This window comes from Myotis daubentonii, chromosome 11 (assembly GCF_963259705.1).
Source record: "Myotis daubentonii chromosome 11, mMyoDau2.1, whole genome shotgun sequence".
NCBI lineage: Eukaryota > Metazoa > Chordata > Mammalia > Chiroptera > Vespertilionidae > Myotis > Myotis daubentonii.
This window is the reverse complement of record NC_081850.1, coordinates 1,314,049-1,335,311: the sequence shown is the minus strand read 5'-3', so window position 1 is coordinate 1,335,311 and position 21,263 is coordinate 1,314,049. Positions and strand designations below refer to the sequence as shown.

Sequence of the window (21,263 nt, the reverse complement as noted above, 5' to 3'; positions counted from 1 at the left end):
GGCTGTATGGTGCTCGAGCTCCCATCAACGGCCACAGGACTGATGTGCAGGACAGGTCCCGGAGGCTGCCTGTCTCTTAGTGGGAGGTTCAGACCTGGAAGTAGCTGTGCAGCCCCTGGCATTTGAAGATCTCCTCAGTGAATTTCTTCCAATTTCAGAGGAAAGCCTCGGAGCCAGGCTGGCTCCCAGGAAGAGCTGCTTGCAGACACTGCTGTCTGCCACAGGATGCCTGTCACAGTGTCTGAGGACAAGGACATCCTGGCACTCAGCTCTGGGGCAGTTTGGAGTCAGTGGTGTTTGAAAAAACTAAGCAGTAAATATAGTGCTCAGTCATAAATGCTAGAGACGTACAGAGAGCACAAGAAGGAAACGTGGGAAAATGGGATGGTAAGCATGATTTTAGCTGACAAAAAAGGCTCAGAAAGGCCAAATGACAGCTGGTCCTACGTGACATTGGCCTTCACATTACTGATATTGGTTGAAGCTGTTTTCCATTTTGGAACTTCTCAGGCACATATGAATACATTTTTAGACAGCTGAATCTAAGACAAGCTTCAGGGAAGACAACATGTAAAACTATACAAAAAACTGTGACAGCAAAAGAAGAATAAAAAAATGTAAAGTGCTGTATTTTTAATATTAACAATTACATTTTCAAAAATGTCATTCACATCTAAAGGTAACAATGCCATAAATCTATAGCTGACAGTAGGAAATATAAGTGTAAATAGCCTATGTACACTTGGCATTATTTATTGATACAATTTTATATACATAACCCTATACAATATCCAATAAGCTTCAGAGAAAACACCTACAAACCCACTTGTCTAGACAGCAGAGAACAGTTTTTAAAAAAGAGACAAAAACAAATGATTCTTATTTCTCAGCTGCATGTGATGGAGCTGTACATGGATGGAGATGAAGTCCGAGGTATTTATCACATGAAGATATTTAACTTTGCTCCATGCCAGCCATGAGGGACAGTGCTAGAGACTCCACTGTGGGAAGAATAAAGTTTAAAAAATCGGTTTAATTTTTTGAAAATGTATGAGTAAGGCTTTAATCAATTCAAAACTGAAAAGTATTTAAAAACATTTTCCATTTTTATAATTTTATTGATTTCAGAGAGGAAGGAAAAGGGAGAGAGAGAGAAACATCAAAATGAGAATTATTTATTGGCTGCCTCCTGCACAGCCCCGACTGGGGATTGAGTCTGCCATCCAGGCATTGCTCTAGACCTGAACAGAACCCAGGCCCCGTCAGGCCGCAGGCTGACACTCTCCACTGAACCAAACCTGCTAGGGCCACGTTCTCCATTTTTAACTAAAATGGTGATGATTTGTAATGTATAATAAAGATGATACTCTTCATTTATTAAATACAAATTGAAAAAGTATGATTTATTTCTATTCATTTCATTTGAATTTTGAACACAAACAAATCTGACCTTTCACGAAATAAATCGTATTTGTTCAACGTGTCAGAAACTCTGGAGTCCGGTCATAACAAAATGCCAAGTTCTGACCTACAATCACCCAATTAAAAAATGAGCAAATGGCCCGGCCGGCGTGGCTCAGGGGCTGAGCACTGACCTGTGAACCGGGAGGTCACGGTTCAATTCCCAGTCAGGGCACGGGCCAGGGTTGTGGGCTGGACCCCAGTGCGGGCGTGCAGGAGGCAGTGATCAGTGATTCTCATCACTGACGTTTCTGTCTCTGCCTCAGTTCCTCTTTGAGATAAATAAAAATATATTAAAGAAAATGGACAAATGCATCAATCTTTCTCACACAGTGTTTTACAGAACATTCAGCTGTTCTTTTAAAAAATATACTAATTTGTGCAGATATTTCAAAGATTAAGACATTCCTTTTTTTAAAAAAAATATCCTTATTGATTTCAGAGAGGGAGGAAGAGAAATATCAATGATGAGAGAGAATCATTGCTCGGCTGCCTCTTGCACGCCCCCTATTGGGGATCAAGCTCATAACTCGGGCCTGTGCCCTGACCGGGAATCAAACCGTGACCTCCTGGTTCATAGGTTGACGCTCAACCACTGAGCCCCATGGGCCGGGCAATTCAGCTATTCTTAGTGAATGGATCACAATTTTTTTTAAAATTGTTTTATTGCTTAAAGTATTACAAAGAGTATTATATATGTCTCCTTTTATTTTCTCCCCTTGACCCTCCCCTGGCCTCCCATGCCCCCCAGTGTCTTATGTCCATTAGTTATGCTCGTATGCATGCATACAAGCCCTTCGGGTGATTTTTCACCCCCCAACCCTCCCAGCCTTCCCGCTGTAGTTTTGGATCACAATTTGAATGTGCAGACACAGGGAAGAGATTAACCCTGCATATTTTCCCCCAAAAGCTGCACAAATAAATATGACTCAGTCCTTTGTTTCTGCAAATTAAGCATCACTCTCCTCCCTGACTCACCCTACAGACTTCTGCCTGCTTCAGTGTTTGTCAGGAGTTTTAAAATTGTTAAAGAAACCCTCCCCCATCTTTTGAAAAGGAATAGTTACAAAAGCTGCACATGATAGTTACTGAGCCCAGCCGGTGTGGCTCAGTGGTTGAGCATCAACTTATGAACCAGGAGGTCATGGTTTGATTCCCGGTCAGGGCACATGCCTGGGTTGCGAGCTTGATCCCCAGTGAAGGGTGTGCAGGAAGCAGCCAATCAATGATTCTCTCTCATCATTGATGTTTCTATCTCTCTTTCTCCCTTCCTCTCTGAAATCAAGAAAAATATATTTAAAAAAGGAAAGTGTGACTGAAATCTATTTTGCCTTCTGCTTTTCTAAGCAATAGTTTCAGAATCCACTGGTGTACCAAATGACATACTAGAAAGCAAACTTTACTAACCTTGTTTTATCTTTGATATTCATTCATCCCACAGTAATTCTGAAAATGAAACAAAACTAACACACACACACACACACACAACACAATTCAAAGTACGACCCAGCTGCTGCTGGACTTTCTAGGTTTGAAATTCGTCACGAGATCAGTACCACAATAGGAACATGGAGCCTTTGTACAGGAAACAGAAAAGCAGTCAGATTTTAGCATGTGTACTCACGATGGGGAAAGGACCCTCTACAGACGGCTTTGTTTAAAATGGTGACAAGAAACATATGGCAGTTTTTAAAATCAGACTCCATTTTCTCTATAGATTCCATCCTAGGAAAGAAAGTACATTTCAACTTAAGTAGTGCATCTGGAATAATTTCAAAAGTACCTCAGTTTAATTATTTAGAATCCTAAGTATAAAGACTATAAAATAAAATATAAATTCCTTGCCTCACTTTTTAAAGAATATTTTTACTTTTTTTGGCCATTTAATCCTTTTTTATTTTTCAATTACAGTTGAGATACAATGCTGTACGTTTCAGATGTACAACCCAATGGTTAGACATTTCAGAACTTACTAAGTGGCCATCCCAATAAGTCTTGTACCATCTGACATGACACCTGGAATACTGACTGTACTCCCTATGCGGTCCATCACTCCCCACGATTCTTCAACCCATTCGTACTTCTTCATCCAGTCCCCCAACCCCATCAAGCAACTGTCAAAATGTTCTGTTTCTATGAGTCTGTTTCTGTTCCACTTGTTCGTTTGATTTTTAGATTCAATTGTTGATATGTATTTATTGTCATTTTATTGTTCACATTTTTAGCCTATTTTTTCTTATCCTCCTTAAAGAAGACCCTTTCATATTTCATATAATACTAGTTTGATAGTGATTAACTCCTTTAGCTTTTTCTTGTCTGGGAAGCTCTTTATCTGTCCTTCAATTCTGAAAGATAGCCTTGCTGAATAATCTTGGTTGTAGGTCCTGCTTTTCATCACCTTGCATATTTTCTGCCACTCCCTTTGGCCTGAAAAGTTTCTGTTGAGAAATTAATCAACAATTGTATGGGTGCTCCCTTGTAGGTAACTAATTGCTTTTCTTTGCTTTTAAGATTGTCTTTAATTAAATGTCTTTGGCATTTTAATTATGATGTGTCTTGGTGTGGGCTTCTTTGGGTTTGTCTTGTTTGGGACTCTCTGTGCTTTCTGGGCTTGTGTGTCTATTTCCTTTACCAGGTTAGGGAAGTTTCCTATATTTTTAAATAGGTTTTCAATTTCTTGCTCTCTCTTCTCCATATGGCATCCACATGATGCAAATGTTGGTATGCTTGAAGTTGTCCCAAAGGCTCCTTATACTACCTTCATTTTTTTTTAACTCCGTTTTCTTTCTGCTTTTCTGATTGGGTGTTTGTTTTGCTTCCTTAATTCCAATTCACTGATTTGATTCTCAGCTTCATCTACTCTGCTGACTCCTCTAAATTATTCATTTCCATGAGTGTGTGCTTCATCTCTGATTGGTTCCTTTTATGGTTTCTATGACCTTTTTTCATGCTGTTGAAGTCCTCACTGAGTTCCTTGAGCATTCTTATAACCATAGTTTGCTTGCCTGCATTTCATTTAGTTTTTTTTCAGGAGCTTTCTCCTGTTTTTTCATTTGGGACATGTTTCTTTGTCTCTGCATTTTGGCTGCTTCCCTGTGTTTGTTTCTATATATTGGGTAGAGTTGCTATGTCTCCTGAAATTGGTAGAGTGGCCTTGTGTAGTAGGTGTCCTGTAGGACACAGTGGCTCAGCCTCCCCCGTCACCTGAGCTGGGCACTCCAGGTGCGCACCTGTATGCACTGCCTTGTTGTAGTTGAGCTTTAATTGCTGTTGGTGTCACTGGAGTAGACTGACACCCAGGCCCAATTGGCTGTGAGAACCAGCTGTGACTACAGTGGAGCAGTTGCTGTGTAGGAGACACCCTTATAGAGCATGACTTGCTTCAGTGGGGCTTTGGTGCGTACTGAATCTACACCTTGAATGTCGCTCATGGAGATGGTAGTGTTGTAATCTGGCGTGGTCTGAAGCTGTTGACTAGGTGCACTGGCTCTGGGACCTCCCAGGAATTGCAAGGTCAGTCACCACCTATGCCCTACCTGGGCTCACCTGGCAGGAGCGACAGAGCAATCTGCAGATGGCTGCCATTTGTGTTGAGTTTCAAGGTGCCCAGGAGAGGCCAAGGTGCAAACCAAGGCCGGCTGCCACAAGTGCTGGGCCTGGGGCCACTGAACGAGAGGTACGGGGCATGCTGAGCCCAAATGCTGCTTGTTTGCAATTTGTGAACCTTTGAGAAATTTCAATAAAGTCTGCAGCAGGAGCCAAGACTGATAGGTAGTATGAAAAAGCCACTGGAGCCCTTGCCTGTTTGGCTCAATGAATAGAGTGTCGGCCTTTGGACTGAAGGGCCCCAAGTTCAATTTAGGTTAAGGGCAAATACCTCATTTGCAGTCTCAATCCCTGGCCCTGGTCGGGGCACATGCAGGAGGCAACCAATCGATGTGTCTTTCACATCAATGTTTCTCTCTCTCTGTCTCTCCCCCTTCCTTCTACGATCTCTAAAAACCAATGGAAAAATATCTTTGGGTGAGGATTAACAAAAAAGAAAAGCCACTGGAAACAGCTTAGATGGGCCCAGAAATTGGGTGGGGTCTCAGGGAATCACCAGGGTGGGGAAAACGTGAGCCAGGTTGATGGAGAGTCAGACATGGTGCCCCTCTGTGGGCTCTGTTGGGGGGGGGCGCGTTGGGAGGGGGGTATCAGAAAAGGAACAGTGGCTTCTACCAGAACTTCTGTCTGGCAGAGAGCTGCCCCTCTAGCTCTTGCCCTGCTGCCAGACCATTTCGTTCCTCACTGGTGCTTTTCAAGCTATGGTGTCCGGCAGCGAGTCTAAGTCCATGCGGGGGCTCCTTAAGAGGAACTTCCTGGGAAGCCAGCAGCCTGTCTCACAGCCACACTCCCTGGTCTCTACAGCTGGAGGTGTGCGGATTCTTCTTCCCTGGGCTGTGGAGCCTGGTGTGGGGCTGGGAATCCTGGGTCCGCAGGGGAGGGTGGGGGCGGGGGCCTCAGCAGCCGAAGAATGCCTCCTGATATATCTGCCACCATGTGTGCGGGGCCAGCCTGTTCGGGGTCTCTGCCCCTCCTACCAGCCTCAATGTGGCTTCTTCTTTAAACCCTGAGTTGTAGGGCTTCCATTCAGCTATATTTTAAGCAGTTCTGATTGATGGCTCTTCTGCAGTTTAGGTGTAATTTTGATGTGGTTGTGGGAGGGTTCGAATAGCGCATTCACCTATGCTGCCATCTTGAGAGGAAGTCTTCCTGACCGTCTTTAAAATAAAACTCCCAAATAGTTGAAGGTGAGTGTCATTTCTACATAAATCATGTTGCTGTTGTTTTTAAAAAATATATTTTATTGATTTTACAGAGTGGAAGGGAGAGGGATAGAGAGTTAGAAACACTGATGAGAGAAACATCAATCAGCTGCCTCCTGCATGGTCCCTACTGGGGATCGAGCCTGCAACCAAGGTACATGCCTTTGATCAGAACTGAACCTGGGGCCCTTCAGTCCCTGGACTGATGCTCATCCACTGAGCCAAACCAGTTAGGGCACATTGTTGTTTTTTAAATATGTTTTTATTGACTTCAGAGAGGAAGGGAGAGGGAAAAAGACTCAATGGTGAGAGAGAATCATTGATCAGCTGCCTCCTGCACGCCCCCAACTAGGGATGGAGCCTGCAATCCAGGCATGTACTCTGACCAGGAACTGAACTTGTGACCTCCAGGTTCATGGGTTGATGCTCAAGCACTGAGCCACTCCTGCCGGGCTCGACATAAATCATGTTTCAGGATAGTACTACCGAGTTCTAGATCTGGGGTCACAGGAAATTCCTTTCCCTATTATTCACTTTTGTATTTTTACTTTTCACAAGCATATCTTCCTTTTGAAATAACACATTAAAGATATAAAACCCTAAATTTAAAAATGATTTAACAACTTCAGAGCAGAAACCACCTAGAGACTGGAAGGGTGGGGTCAAGAGAGGGGCTGGCCCAGCGCCCAGGAGAGGTAGGCCAAAGGTGAGGAGGGTTATCTTGGCTGCCAGGGGCTCCCCCTGAGAGGAGAAAGGCCTGGACTCCAGGCTGGGCTCCCCAGCAGGGACAGCCAAAGCTGGGAACAGCCATCCATGCTGCATCCCGCAGCAGGGCTCCTATCTGCTCAGGAGAGCTGAGTCTCCTGGAGACAATGCAACTTCTTGCAAGGGCTGGCACACAGGATTTTTCGTTCCCAGACACTCGCCCTAGGTTTTGGTGGAGCGAGGGCAATGTGGACTGGAATTGCCTGAGGAGAGACTGGGGTGGAAGGAATTGGGGAGAGTCATGGGGGATTGGGATACCTGTGCTGGGTCACAGCAAACATTTTTCCTGAGAGATGCACCCCCCCCCCCTCCATCCCCTCCCAACAGCAGAAGTCTGGGGAAAGGCAAATGTCCCACCCTAAGAAATCCAGCTCATCCCACTTTCTCAAGTCCAGCTTGTCCCATCCTGCATCTCAACCCCTGCTGAGGAGGCACCAGGCTCAGGGAGCAACAGTGACTGGCTTTGGGGTGGGGCCATTGCCCCCACACTCCTGGAACCTGGCTGATGCTTCCCTCTCACAGGAGAGCTGAGAGAAACTCCTGGCTTCTGGAAGATCTCCCAGGCCTGGCTAAGAGGCTCCACCCTGCTGCAGTAGGGAAATATTCCAGGACAGACTCAGATGGTGGGAGCACACCCACCATCTTCTCTGAAGTCTGAACATGTGCTGACCCACCACTGACTTCGTGGTGCTAAAATAGGAGCTCAGCTTGGCCCTTCCTGAGGGCAGACAAGCCCAGTGGAGGCAGCAACATGCTATGGATTGCATCACACTTTGAACAGGATGCTGAGACCCAAATGTTGACAGCTTCTGACATTGGCTAGCACAAAAGTACCTCCCAGGAGGCCTGAAATTGGCATACAAAACAGCCTTACACAACATTAGGGCAGGATCTAAAGGGAAATCCTAGCAGGCACTAAAGTCTACTGGGATGAACTCCAATTATTATTTTTTTTATTTTTCATTATTTTCTCATTTTTAATGCTTTGGTGTTATTATTCTACTAGAGGCCCAGTGCACAAAATTCATGCACTGGGGGGGGGGGGGGGTGGCCTCAGCCAGGTCTGCGTCCTCTCGCAGTCCAGGAGCCCTCCTGGGATGTCCAACTGATGGCTTAGGCCTGCTCCCTGCCTAAGCTGTGAGTCAGACATCCTTAGCGCTTCCGCGGAGGCAGGAGAGGCTCCTGCCACTGCCACTGTGCTCGCCAGCCATGAGCCCCGAGCGGTGCTCCCCCTGTGGGAGTGCACTGACCACCAGAGGGCAGCTCCTGCGTTGAGCGTCTTCCCCCTGGTGGTTAGTGTGTGTCATAGCGACCGGTCATTCACCGTTTGGTTAATTTGTATATTAGGGTTTTGTTATATAGGATTTTCTCTTTTGTTTCTTTCACATTTCTTATTTTTTTCTTTCCTTTCCTAACTCTATCAATGATTAGAGAGAATCATTGGCAGGTTATCTCCTGCATGCCCCCTACTGAGGGGCGAGCCTGCACTCTGGACATGCCCCTTGACTGAGAATTGAACTGTGACCTACTGGTTCATAGGTTGATGCTCACCCACTGAGCCACACCAGCCAGATTCCTTTTTTACTTTCATAATTTTTCTTTTCCCCTATTCTCTTCTAGTATTCTTTTTATTTTATTATTATATATATTTTTCTTTTATTATTATTCTTGTTCTCTTCTCTCTCCTAATTCTCTCTTCTTTTGTGGTTAATTTTGCTGTTATTGTTGGGTTCTTTTGTGTTTTTGTTTTGCTTATATTTTCTTTTTTTTTAAAGTATATTTTATTGATTTCAGAAAGAAGAGAGAGAAATAGAAACATCAATGATGAGAGAATCATTGATCGACTGCCTCCTGCACATCCCCTCCTGGGGTTCGAGTCTGCAACCTGGGCATGTGCCCTTGACCAGAATCAAACCTGATACCTTTCAGTCCACTGGTCGACACTCTATCCTCTGAGCCAAACCAGCGAGGGCTTTTTTTAAAAAAACGTTTTTATTGATTTAATTTTAATTTTATAAAAACATTTTTATTGATTTCAGAGAGGAAGGGAGAAAGAGGGAGATGGAAACATCAATGATGAGAGAGAATCATTGATCGGCTGCCTCCTACATGCCTCCTATTGGGAATCGAGCCCAGAACACAGGCATTTGCCCTTGACCGGAATCGAACCTGGGACCCTTCAGTCCGCAATCTGATGCTCTATCCACTGAGCCAAACCAGCTAGAGCAAGCTTATGTTTTCTTTTGAGTTGAGAGCACTGTGCAACAGCTCACACAACATGGTCAGAGGTGAGCCTCGGAGTCAGCCAGCCTGAAAGGAGATCCGACCCAATTACAATACCAGAGCCCAAATAACACACAAAAGGGACACCCCTAGCATCCAGCTCAGGAGTTCAAGGAACCCACACACCGGGCCCCACAGGACATTTACTAACAAAGGCCACATCATAAAGACAGGGAGTCACAGGAATTCTATTTAATGCACAGACATACACACAAAGGGATAACTAAAATGGTGAGACAAAGAAACAATGCCCAGCCTGGCCGATGTGGCTCAGTGGTTGTAGGTGGACCCATGAACCAGGAGGTCATAGTTCGATTCCCTGTCAGGGCATATGTCTGGGTTGTGGGCTCAATCCCCAGTGTGGGGTATGCAGGGGGAGGCTAATCATGATTCTCTCTCATCATTGTTGTTTCTATCTCTTTCTCCCTCTCCTTTCCTGTCTCTGAATCAATAAAAATATATTAAAGAAAAAAAGAGAGAATCTTAAGGGCAGGAAGAGAGAGACAGTTACTTACAAGGGGGATCCCATAAGGTTGTCAGCTGATTTCTCAACAGAAACACTACAGGCAAGAAGGGAACAACATGAAGTATGCAAAGTAATGAAAAGCAAGGATCTGAAACTAATACGACTTTTTTTTTTTAATTCATTTCAGAAAGGGAGAGGGAGAAAGAGATAGAAACATAAACAATGAGAGAGAATCATTGTTTGGCTGCCTCCTGATGTCCCCTACTGGGGATTGAGCCCACAACCAGGACATGTGCCCTGACCAGGGATTGACCTGTGACCCTGTGACCTTGTGGTTCATAGGTTGATGCTCAACCACTGAGCCATACCAGCCAGGCTCAAGAGAAAGAGAGGAAGGGGGAGGGAGGGAGGGAAGCAGGGAGGGTGGGGGAGAGAGAGAGAGAGAGAGAGAGAGAGAGAGAGAGAGAGAGAGGGAGAGGAGAGAGAGAGAGAGAGAAGAACGTTGATAAGGTTCCTTTTGTATGCGTCCCAACTGGGGATCAAACTCGAAATCTTTCGGTGCACGGTATGGTGCCCCAACTGAGCCACCCGGCCAGGCACCTGTTTTTTTCTTGCAATCGGCTCGCTGAAGAAATGGAAACTGTTCAATTTTAAGCAAAGCATATGCAGCAGTGTTATTTTTTCTCCACCCGTTACACAGGAAGAGAAATATACTTTATATACTCTGAGATGGCAATAATGAAGCCAGTAAGACTTCCATTTCCATGCCTGCAATCATGAATTTTACCTGCTATCTTAGTTTATAGAGCCAGAGTATTCTGAAATAGTCACAGGCCAAGATTTAAAATAGATCAGCACAACGTCCTCTCATCTCACAGGTTAAGGACAAGCTGTTGTCACAGCAACCAGTCAGTGGGACTCGCCCTCTTCATCTAGGGAAGTGACGGCAGCGTCACGTGTGGGGATCCGTTTATAAGGCATGCAAATGTCTAACCATTATGCTGCGCGCCTGAAACTAATATAATGTTGAAGGTCAACTGTAATTGAAAAATAAAAATAAGCAATTAATGGCAGCATTACATTAATTTTATGAACCAGGCAGAGAAAACCAACTGCTCAGCTGTACATCTGAGCTCACAGTGAGGACACGGCAGGGTGCTCAGGCAGGCGAACTCCCGGTCCTCGCACCCTTTGCTCACAGGGCGCTTGCCCTCCATGTGCTGCCGGGAGTCATCAACACCCCACACATCAAATACAGAATCATTCTTCTAGGGCTCATCTGAAATATAATTGGGACTAGTGTAGCATGGCCCCTAGAATTTGCTTTAAAATCCATTAAGTGTGAGTGGGTGAGCAGTGAGCAGGACCAGTTACAGCTGGCGACTGCTGAGGCGGAGTGAGGGCGCCTCGGGTCCGGGCTGTCCTTTTCTCTCTACTTCTATGTATGTCTTAAGCATCGACAATAAAAATGTAACAAAACCTACACAACAAAACATGAATGTAATCTAAGGATATCTGTCCTCATTAAAAGACTTTAAGTTTTTCTTACTATTTTACTGCTCACAAAAGAATCGCACAATCCTGATGTTGCCTAGTTTAGGTGAGCAGATTCTTCAATTTTTCCCCTAACTATGTGGTATGCGATGTGTTGCCAAGATGAAAAAGAACTCTCAGGATGGAGCCAATGAAAACACTTACAGCACAGAGATTCCATAAGCCACATACTTACTGCCAAGCCCCAAGGCCTGCCTGCCAGCCATCTGCAAACATGAGAGCCAAGTTCAACACCTTCATGATGGCTTCCTTCACAAAGCTGACCTGCAGATCAAAGCCACGGACAGATAGATCACCGTCTCGGTAACTGTGTTTGGACCCTGACACCAAAACTTTTACCTCACTCAGTCACCAAGGAAGTCCCTTAGCACAACGACCGCGTGCTGCGCAGGAGAAAGGGTGCCTGGCTTGGAAAAAAGCACACTGGGCCTGGCTACACACACAGCACCCGCAGCACAGGTGGTGCCAGCACAATCCGAACCGTTTCCCGGGACAGTCACTGAAATTCACCAGTGAAACGAGGCAAGCATTCCCAATGGCTGTAAGAGGACTTCATCCCAATATTCACACTAAGGTGGGTGCACTTCCTGAATAAAGCACTCTTATGCCACACGTGCAGATAAAAATTTCCAACTGACTCTACACGCAGAGCAGGGTGAGGCCAGGCTGGCAACAGAATTCTCACAGTTTCTCTAAATTTGTAACTTCATGTGGTCTGGTCTTTCCTTAAAGAATATTCTACAGAACAGAAACCTAATAACTATAAAATTCCAAAGCCAAGAAGCAACGTCCCTTGCCCAGCTTCATTCCCACCTCAGTGGACAATATTACAGGTGACGTCCCGTCTCACGTACCTTTTCTCTTAGCAGACATCGATCATGGATGGTTGACAAATATCTATAGTGAATTTTAATCAATTGATCTAAATCCTTGGCTTCCTCGATTTGATGTTGAAATTCCAACCCTGTACTGTGAAGAATCTTGGAAGAGAAAGATCAAAGTATAATCAGATTTCTTCTTGGAGAACATGTGTAACCCCACACAAAACTTTCTTTTATTTTATTTAAAAAATATTTTTATTGATTTCAGAGAAGAAGAGAAAAGGAGAGATAGAACCATCAGTGATGAGAATCCTTGATCGGCTGCCTCCTACACACCCCCTCCTGGGGATCAAGCCTGCAACCTGCACACATGCCCTTAACTGAAATTGAACCTGGGACCCTTCAGTCCACAGGCAGATACTCTATCCACCGAGCCAAAGTGGCTAGGAATACACTAATTTTTTTGAAAAAGAAAAAGAAAAAAATGATCAGGTAAATTGAACAAGTTTTTCTAAGTTCCATTGTCTATACAGAGGTGGGCAAAGTAAGTTTACAGTTGTAATACAAACAAATGCTACAATAACTAATAAATAATGATACAGGAATAAACTGCTTCCTGTACTCACAACTGCACACCTGATCCTCCTGCCACTTGCTCAGCACTGGGGCCGAGGCCGGCGTTAGCAGGCCATGCTGCAGGCCCGGGAGGCAGAGCGCAGCAGTCTTGACATGGAGGCTTGGGAGGACTCACTTCACCCCAGAGTGGATTTTAGGACCTAGGGATAGTATGACTAGAAGTGTTTTTGGCAACCATCTGAAACCCCAAATGAGTCCTGCCCTCCAGTAATGCAGCCATCATTCAAATAGCCGAGTACCACACTCAGAACTTCCTCTTGAGCTAGTTCTAAGATGTGTAAGAAATATTTACACTGTAATGAAGTTTCTTGTTTTGAAGAAAAGAAAAGAAAAGAAAAGAAAAGAAAAGAAAAGAAAAGAAAAGAAAAAAGAAAAGAAAAGAAAAGAGGATATGATCTGGAGGTTTTTTCCTCCTGACACTCCACACTAGCCTGACAGATTCTGGCTGCTACTCAAAACTAAAGTGATTTCCAGGGGCAGCTGTCGACACTGATCAAGTTCAGAGGCTCCTGCAGCAGGTAGGAAGGCAACTCCAAAAGAGGGCGCTGGCTGTGCCCGTCCCGGGGGACAGGAGGGCCGATGGGACACAGGTCTCAAAAACACCCTCTCCCTGACCCACTGCCACTGTTAGGGCAGCAGTTCGAAACCTATGGGTCGCGCCCCTTTGGGGGTCGAACGACCCTTTCACAGGGGTCGCCTAAGACCATCGTAAACACATATATAATTACATACTGTTTTTGTGGTTAATCACTATGCTTTAATTATGTTCAATTTGTAACAATGAAATTGAACATAATGAAAATACATCCTGCATATCAGATATTTACATTACGATTCATAACAGTAGCAACATTACAGTTATGAAGTAGCAACGAAACTAATTTTATGGTTGGGTCACAACATGAGGAACTGTATTAAAGGGTCGCGGCATTAGGAAGGTTGAGAACAACTGTCATAGGGGCTATTTTCACATTTACAGTCTATGAGTATGTGGTAGGCTCCTCTGGGTGTATGACTGTTGGAAGGAATCTACACTAATAAAAGAGAAACATGGTAATTGGCATACGACCGCTACCCTTTTCATTGGCTAATCAGCGAGATATGCAAATTAACTGTCAGCCAAGATGGCGGCCGGCAGCCAGGCAGCTTGAAACTAACATGAGACTTGCTTGCCTCAGTGACGGAGGAAACCAACGTTCCCCGCCTGCGGCTGCAGGCCTCTGAGTGGGCAGTTTAAGAAACATTGTAACAAATACCGCCGGACTTCAGCCAGCAGATTCTCAACATTGTAAGCAAAGGCCAGAAACCTACTTTCAGCGCGGAGGCCTAAGAGCTGGAGCCAAGCCTCAAAGCTAAAGCTGGCCCAGAATAAAAAAAAGAAAAGAAAAAAAGGAGCAGTTGGGAACTTCAGTCACCCCCAGCCTGAAAACAGCCCTCAGCCCCTCACCCAGACTGGCCAGGCACCCCAGTGGGGACCCCACACTGAAGGGTGTGTGACCAGCTGCAAACAGCCATCATCCCCTCACCCAGGCTGGCCAGGCACCCCAGTGGGGACCCCCACCCTGAAGGGTGTGTGACCAGCTGCAAACAGCCATCATCCCCTCACCCAGGCTGGCCAGGCACCCCAGTGGGGACCCCCACCCTGAAGGGTGTGTGACCAGCTGCAAACAGCCATCATTCCCTCACCCAGGCTGGCCAGGCACCCCAGTGGGGACCCCCACCCTGAAGGGTGTGTGACCAGCTGCAAACAGCCATCATCCCCTCACCCAGGCTGGCCAGGCACCCCAGTGGGGACCCCCACCCTGAAGGGTGTGTGACCAGCTGCAAACAGCCATCATCCCCTCACCCAGACGGGCCGGGCACCCCAGTGGGGACCCCGACCCTGAAGGGTGTGTGACCAGCTGCAAACAGCCATCATCTACTCACCCAAGCTGGCCAGGCACCCCAGTGGGGACCCCCCACCCTGATCCAGGACACCCTTCAGGGCAAAGCAGCCGGCCCCCACCCATGCACCAAGCCTCTATTCTATATAATAAAAGGGTAATATGCTCCCAGCACCGGGATCAGCGGAGCCGTGAGGCCTCCCGGCACTGGGATCAGCGTGACAGGGGGCAGCGCCCAAACCCCCTGATCACCCTGTGGCTCTGTGTGTAACAGGGTGCGGCACCCCACCCCACCCCTACCCCCCACGGGCCCTGCTCTGTGTGTGACGGGGTAGAGCCATAACCTCCCCATCGGCCCTGCCCTGAGTGTGAGAGTGGCGGCGCCACAACCCCCTGATTGGCCATGCTCTGTGGGGGATAGAGGGCGGCACCCCAACCCGCTGATCCACCCTGCTCTGTGTGTGACAGGGGGGAGCTCCCCAACCCCCTGATGGGCCCTGCTCTGTGCATGACAGGGTACGGAGCCCCAACCCCCCTGATGGGCCCTGCTGTGTGCGTGACAGGGGGCAGCGAGCCAACCCCCCTGATGGGCCCTGCTGTGTGCGTGACAGGGGGCAGCGCCCCAAATCCCCTGATGGGCCCTGCTGTGTGCGTGACAGGGGGCAGCACCCCAACCCCCTGATTGGCCCTGCTCTGTGCATGACAGGGGGCGGCACCCCAACTCCCCAATTGGCCCTGCTCTGAGCCCGACCAGGGGCTGCACCTAGGGATTGGGCCTGCCCTCTGCCACCCGGGATCAGGCCTAAGCCAGCAGGTGGTTATCCCCCGAGGGGTCCCAGACTGCGAGAGGGCACAGGCTGGGCTGAGGGACCCCTCCTCACCCCCGAGTGCACAAATTTTTGGGCACCGGGCCTCTAGTCCTATCTAATAAAAGAGAAACATGGTAATTGGAGTACGACCGCTACCCTTCCCATTGGCTAATCAGCGAGATATGCAAATTAGCTGCCATCCAAGATGGCGGCCAGCAGCCAGGCAGCTTGAAACTAACATGAGGCTTGCTTGCTTCAGTGGGGGAGGACTCCAACGTTCCCCACCTGCCTTGCCGGTCTCTGAGCCTGCAGTTTAAGAAACATTGTAACAAATATAGAAGCTAAACAAAACCCCAGAAACCTGCTTTCAGAGAGCCCGGGATCTCAGAGCTGGAGTTATACATTGTTTCGATTATAGAACTGAAACAAACCAGATACCTGCTTTCAGGAGCGGAGGCCTAAGAGCTGGACCCTCAGAGCTAAAGCTGGCCCAGAATTAAAAAAAAGAAAGAAAAAAGGAGCAGTTGGGAGCTTCAGTCGGCCTGAAAACAGCCCTCAGCCCCTCACCCAGACTGGCCAGGCACCCCAGTGGGGACCCCACCCTGAAGGGTGTGTGACCAGCTGCAAACAGCCATCATCCCCTCACCCAGACTGGCCAGGCACCCCAGTGGGGACCCTCACCCTGAAGGGTGTGTGACCAGCTGCAAACAGCCATCATCCACTCACCCAAGCTGGCCAGGCACCCCAGTGGGGACCCCCACCCTGATCCAGGACACCCTTCAGGGCAAACCACCCAGACCCACCCATGCACCAGGCCTCTATCCTATATAGTAAAAGGGTAATATGCCTCCCAGCACTGGGATCAGCGGAGCCGAGAGGCCTCCCAGCACCGGGATCAGTGGAGCCGAGAGGCCTCGTGGCACCGGGATCAGCGTGACAGGGGGCAGCGCCCAAACCCCCTGATCGCCCTGCGGCTCTGTGTGTGACAGGGGGCGGGGCCACAACCTCCCTATCTGCCCTGCTCTGTTCGTGACAGGGGAAGGGGCCACAACCCCCTGATCAGCCCTGCTCTGTGCCTGAAAAGGGGGAGCTCCCCAACCCCCTGATCCGCCCTGCCCTGAGTGTGACAGGGGGTGGTGCCCCAACTCCCCTATCGGCCCTACTCTGTGAGTGATGGGGGAAGCTCTTCAACCCCCTGATCTGCCCTGCTCTGTGCATGACAGGGGGGAGCTCCCCAATCCCCTAATTGACCCTGCTCTGTGCGTGATAGGGTACGGAGCCCCAACCCCCCTGATGGGCCTGCTCTGTGCGTGACAGGGGATGGTGCCGCAACCTCCCCATTGACCCTGCCTTGAGTGTGACAGGGGGTGGTGCCCCAACCCCCCAATCGGCCCTACCCTGAGCGAGACTAGGGGTGGCATCGCAACCTCCCGATCCGCCCTACTCTGTGCATGACAGGGGGTGGCGCCCCAACTCCCCAATCAGCCCTGCTCTGAGCCCGACCAGGGGCTGCACCTAGGGATTGGGCCTGCACTCTGCCACCTGGGAGCAGGCCTAAGCCAGCAGGTCGTTATCTCCCGAGGGGTCCCAGACTGCAAGAGGGCACAGGCCGGGCTGAGGGACCACCCCCTCCCCCGAGTGCACAAATTTTTGTACACTGGGCCTCTAGTCCTATCTAATAAAAGAGAAACATGGTAATTAGTGTACGACCGCTACCCTTCCCATTGGCTAATCAGGACAATATGCAAATTAACTGCCAGCCAAGATGGCAGTCGGCAGCCAGGCAGCTGACGTGAACAGGGAGGCTTGCTTGCTTCAGTGACGGAGGAAGCCAAGCTTCCCCGCCTGCCTTGCCGGCCTCTCAGCTGCACTCTAAGCAACATTGTAACAAATATAGAAGCTAAACAAAACCCCAGGCTTCAGCCAGCAGGACCGCAACATTGTTTCAAATACAGAAGGTAAACAAAGGCCAGAAACCTGCTTTCAGCAGTGGAGGTCTCATAGCTGGAGCCGAGCCTCAGAGCTAAAGCTGGCCAAGAATTTAAAAAAAAGGAAAAAAGGACAGGTTGGGAGCTTCAGTCACCCGCCGGCCTGAAAAGGGCCCTCAGCCCCTCACCCAGGCTGGCCAGGCAACCAAGTGGGGACCCCAACCCTAAAGGGTGTGTGACCAGATGCAAACAGCCAATATCCCCTCACCCAGACTGGCCAGGCACCCCAGTGGGGACCCCCACCCTCAAGGGGGTGTGACCAGATGCAAACAGCCAATATCCCCTCACCCAGACTGGCCAGGCACCCCAGTGGGGACCCCCACCCTCAAGGGGGTGTGACCAGATGCAAACAGCCATCATCCCCTCACCCAGGCTAGCCAAGCACCCCAGTGGGGACCCCCACCCTGATCCAGGACACCCTTCAGGGCAAACCAGCTGGCCCCCACCCATGCACCAGGCCTCTATCCTATATAGTAAAAGGGTAATATGCCTCTCAGCACCGGGATCAGCAGAGCTGCGAGGCCTCCCAGCACCGGATCAGCGTGACAGGGGCAGTGACCAAACCCCCTGATCGCCCTGCGGCTCTATGTGTGACAGGGGCCGAGGCCACAACCTCCCTATCCGCCCTGCTCTGTTCGTGACAGGGGGGAGCTCCTCAACCCCCTGTTCGGCCCTGCTCTGTGCGTGATAGGGGGGAGCTTCCCAACCCCCAATCGCCCTGCGGCTCTGTGTGTGACAGGGTGCGGCGCCCCAACCCACCCCCCGCATCGGCCCTGCCCTGAGTGTGACAGTGGCGGCAACCCAACCCCCTGATCCGCCCTGCTCTGTGTGTGACAGGGGGGAGCTCCTCAACCCCCTGATCAGCCCTGCTGTGTGTGTGACAGGGGGTAGCGCTGCAACCCCCTGATCGGCCCTGCTCTGTGCGTGACGGGGTGGCGCCGCAACCTCCCTATCGACCCTGCCTTGAGTGTGACAGGGGGCGGTGCCCCAACCCCCCAATCGGCCCTACCCTGAGCATGACTAGGGGTGGCATCGCAACCTCCCGATCCGCCCTGCTCTGTGCATGACAGGGGGCGGCGCCCCAACTCCCCAATCAGCCCTGCTCTGAGCCCGACCAGGGGCTGCACCTAGGGATTGGGCCTGCCCTCTGCCACCGGGATCAGGCCTAAGCCAGCAGGTCATTATTTCCTGAGGGGTCCCAGACTGCAAGAGGGCACAGGCTGGGCTGAGGGACCCCCTCTCCCCCCCGAGTGCACAAATTTTTGTGCACCGGGCCTCTAGTCCTATATAATAAAAGGGTTATATGCAAATCGACCGAACAGCAGAACGACGCACACTGACTACCAGGGGGCAGATGCTCAATGCAGGAGCTGCCCTCTGGTGGTCAGTGCGCTCCTCAGCCACATGCCGGGCTGATGCCTGGAGAGCGCAGCAGCCCGCCTCCACGGTAGTGCTGAGGGTGTCTGACTATGGGGAGCGGGCCTAAGCCATCAGTTGCACATCCCCTTAGGGGCTCCCCGACCATGAAAGAGTGCAGACCGGGCTGAGAGACCTCCCTACCCCAGTGCACAAATGTCGTGCACCAGGCCTGTAGTTCTCTATAAACAGATACGAACCCTGGTCATGATGTAGTTGTGCAAGCTGTTCACAAAGTGCATGAGCTTCACGCGCAAGAGGAACATGCGATGAATCTGCTGCCTCACTGGTTTCTTCTGTGGTCCAAACTGGGCAGCCATTTCCTGTCCACACAAAAGCCCGTCCTGCAGTGGTGGCTGTCCAGCTAGTTCTGTAAAGGATTCAAAGAGCAGTGTGGGAACGAGCTCCACTCCAAGCTGACCCTCCTGCTCAGGGGAGGTCCTCAGCCCGTGGTCACCATGTGCATGGCAGGGACACCCCCTTCAGAGTCTCTGGAAGTTAAGCTCTGAGAAGTTTCCGTATCACCTGGATGATTGCTGTTATCAAAAATGTATATGCAAAGTCCCATGACTTGTCATTAGAATTCTCACATTACCTAAGATGAGTCATTATTCTGGCTAAATTCCTAATCAAGTTGTTGTATTTCAGGTTAACTGTATATATATCTGGTATTTCATTCAGGGACATTAATTCTGACATCTGTAAAAATGCTGCTATAAATACATGTCATTTTGGTACTCGTATGTACCAACCTCTTTTCAGGGCTAAAATTAAATGATAATTTATCTGCGGAAAACAAATCTTACCACCAAATAGTAAAACATCCAGACTGTATTTTGCCCATTTTATTTGCAGTAGGAGAAGGAACACCTGATTATAAATTTTTTGACATTCTGAACTTATAACAATGTCCACAGGCCATGGGACCTACGAAAACAAGAACAGAAAATTAGAATAGAAAGTAACCCATCACAGGCACATTCTCATTTTAACAGAAAGCAATGTTCTTACGAAGAGGACCAGCACTTACCTTATAGCTCAGAGTCAGGCCATCTAAAATGTGAACGGGGAGTTTCTTCTTAGCTGTGTCCACATTTTCAAAAGATATAGATAGGCTAGATAAAGAAATTTAGTTTTAGTTTGTGAAAATATTATGCTCATATAAAAATGCTCTTTTAAAAAAACACACATCACTTTAACATTTATTTTATTTACATTGTATTCCAGAAAAAGACACAGTATTTCATAAAAGGTGTGCAAATATTCCAAGAAAGGCATATTTTCTGACATATATTCCAGAATAGGAATTTGGCTTTGGAAATAAGAGGGACAAGTTTTCAAATACTGAATTCACCTATAAAAGAGAAGAGACACTTCACAATGGTCGTAGGTTAATTAGGGAGAGACGAAGGCAGGGTGCTTAACTCTGAAAAAATGCAGGCAACGGGCTTAGAAGCAGACCTCTGCTCTCCCTGAGTGCGTGTGTGTGTGTGTGTGTGTGTGTGTGTGTGTGTGAAGTGAGGTCTGCTCCGAAAGCACGGTGTCATGCTCATTTTATCCACTCATCCCTAACACTGGTTTGAATGTGACTCTCGATAGAAAGCAGCTACCACAGCTACGGGAATGTCCCTGTACCAGGCACCGTGTGGGCACAGAGTGCCCTGCCATCACTCCCCTGCGTCTTGCAGTGACTGAGAAACCACGCAGCGCTCGGGGGTGGCGGGGCCCCGAGTAATGAGCCCAGGAGCAGGCCACGGAAGGCAGGGCGGGTGGGCTGCCATTTATGAATTAGCCCATTCATTCCATGTCTTAGGCACTAGTCAGAATTTTTTAGCTCAAGTTTGTTATACAAGCATCTACCAAGTACTAAGTAGGCACCTACTGAATACCTCATCAGGTGCCAAGCTAAGCAGATGATAGACCTCTTGTTTGCCCCCAGGGGCTCACCCCCAGAGCAACCATGCAAGTCACCCTCCTGTCACTGAGGAGTCACAGGATGCTGCCTGAGCCAGGCTAGTCAGAGCTTTGTAGGAGAGTAAACCATGCCAGGCCCTGCAAATGGGAGAGCTTGTCCCTGCAGGCAGTGGGCATGGACTGCTCCTGGAGTGGGAGATACAGCTCTGGGAAACCCGAAGTACTGCATACCATAAGATGGAACCTGTGGGAGGAGAACGTGATGTGCCCACATGTTGATGTGCACAGAGAACCTGAGTTGCAGCAAGAACCACTCCTTCCCCAGAGAAGCCCCACACATCTGTCCCGAGGCCACAGTGAGGGGCCTGCGTGTGAGGGTGCAGGTGTTGCTGGCTTGCCCACCAACTCTGGTGGCCTTTGGGGTCAAGTGGAAGGGGAGAAGCTGAGAGCTGTCAGGAG

General features: G+C 48.8%; 1 protein-coding gene across 5 annotated transcripts in view; it reads right to left on the bottom strand.

The window, feature by feature from the left end:
- Positions 1 to 602: 602 nt before the first annotated feature.
- Positions 603 to 21,263, bottom strand: part of TUBGCP5 (tubulin gamma complex component 5) — a 117,261-nt gene continuing 96,600 nt past the window's right edge. For all 5 annotated transcript variants that reach the window (XM_059656261.1, XM_059656262.1, XM_059656260.1 and 2 more), the window contains 7 exons: positions 19,921 to 20,005; positions 19,697 to 19,817; positions 19,091 to 19,260; positions 12,192 to 12,317; positions 11,513 to 11,601; positions 3,086 to 3,186; positions 603 to 1,001 (listed from right to left, as the gene is read on the bottom strand). In XM_059656261.1, the coding sequence (XP_059512244.1) occupies positions 955 to 1,001; positions 3,086 to 3,186; positions 11,513 to 11,601; positions 12,192 to 12,317; positions 19,091 to 19,260; positions 19,697 to 19,817; positions 19,921 to 20,005 (739 nt within the window). In that variant the 3' untranslated portion in view covers positions 603 to 954. The remainder of the gene's footprint in view (positions 1,002 to 3,085; positions 3,187 to 11,512; positions 11,602 to 12,191; positions 12,318 to 19,090; positions 19,261 to 19,696; positions 19,818 to 19,920; positions 20,006 to 21,263) is intronic.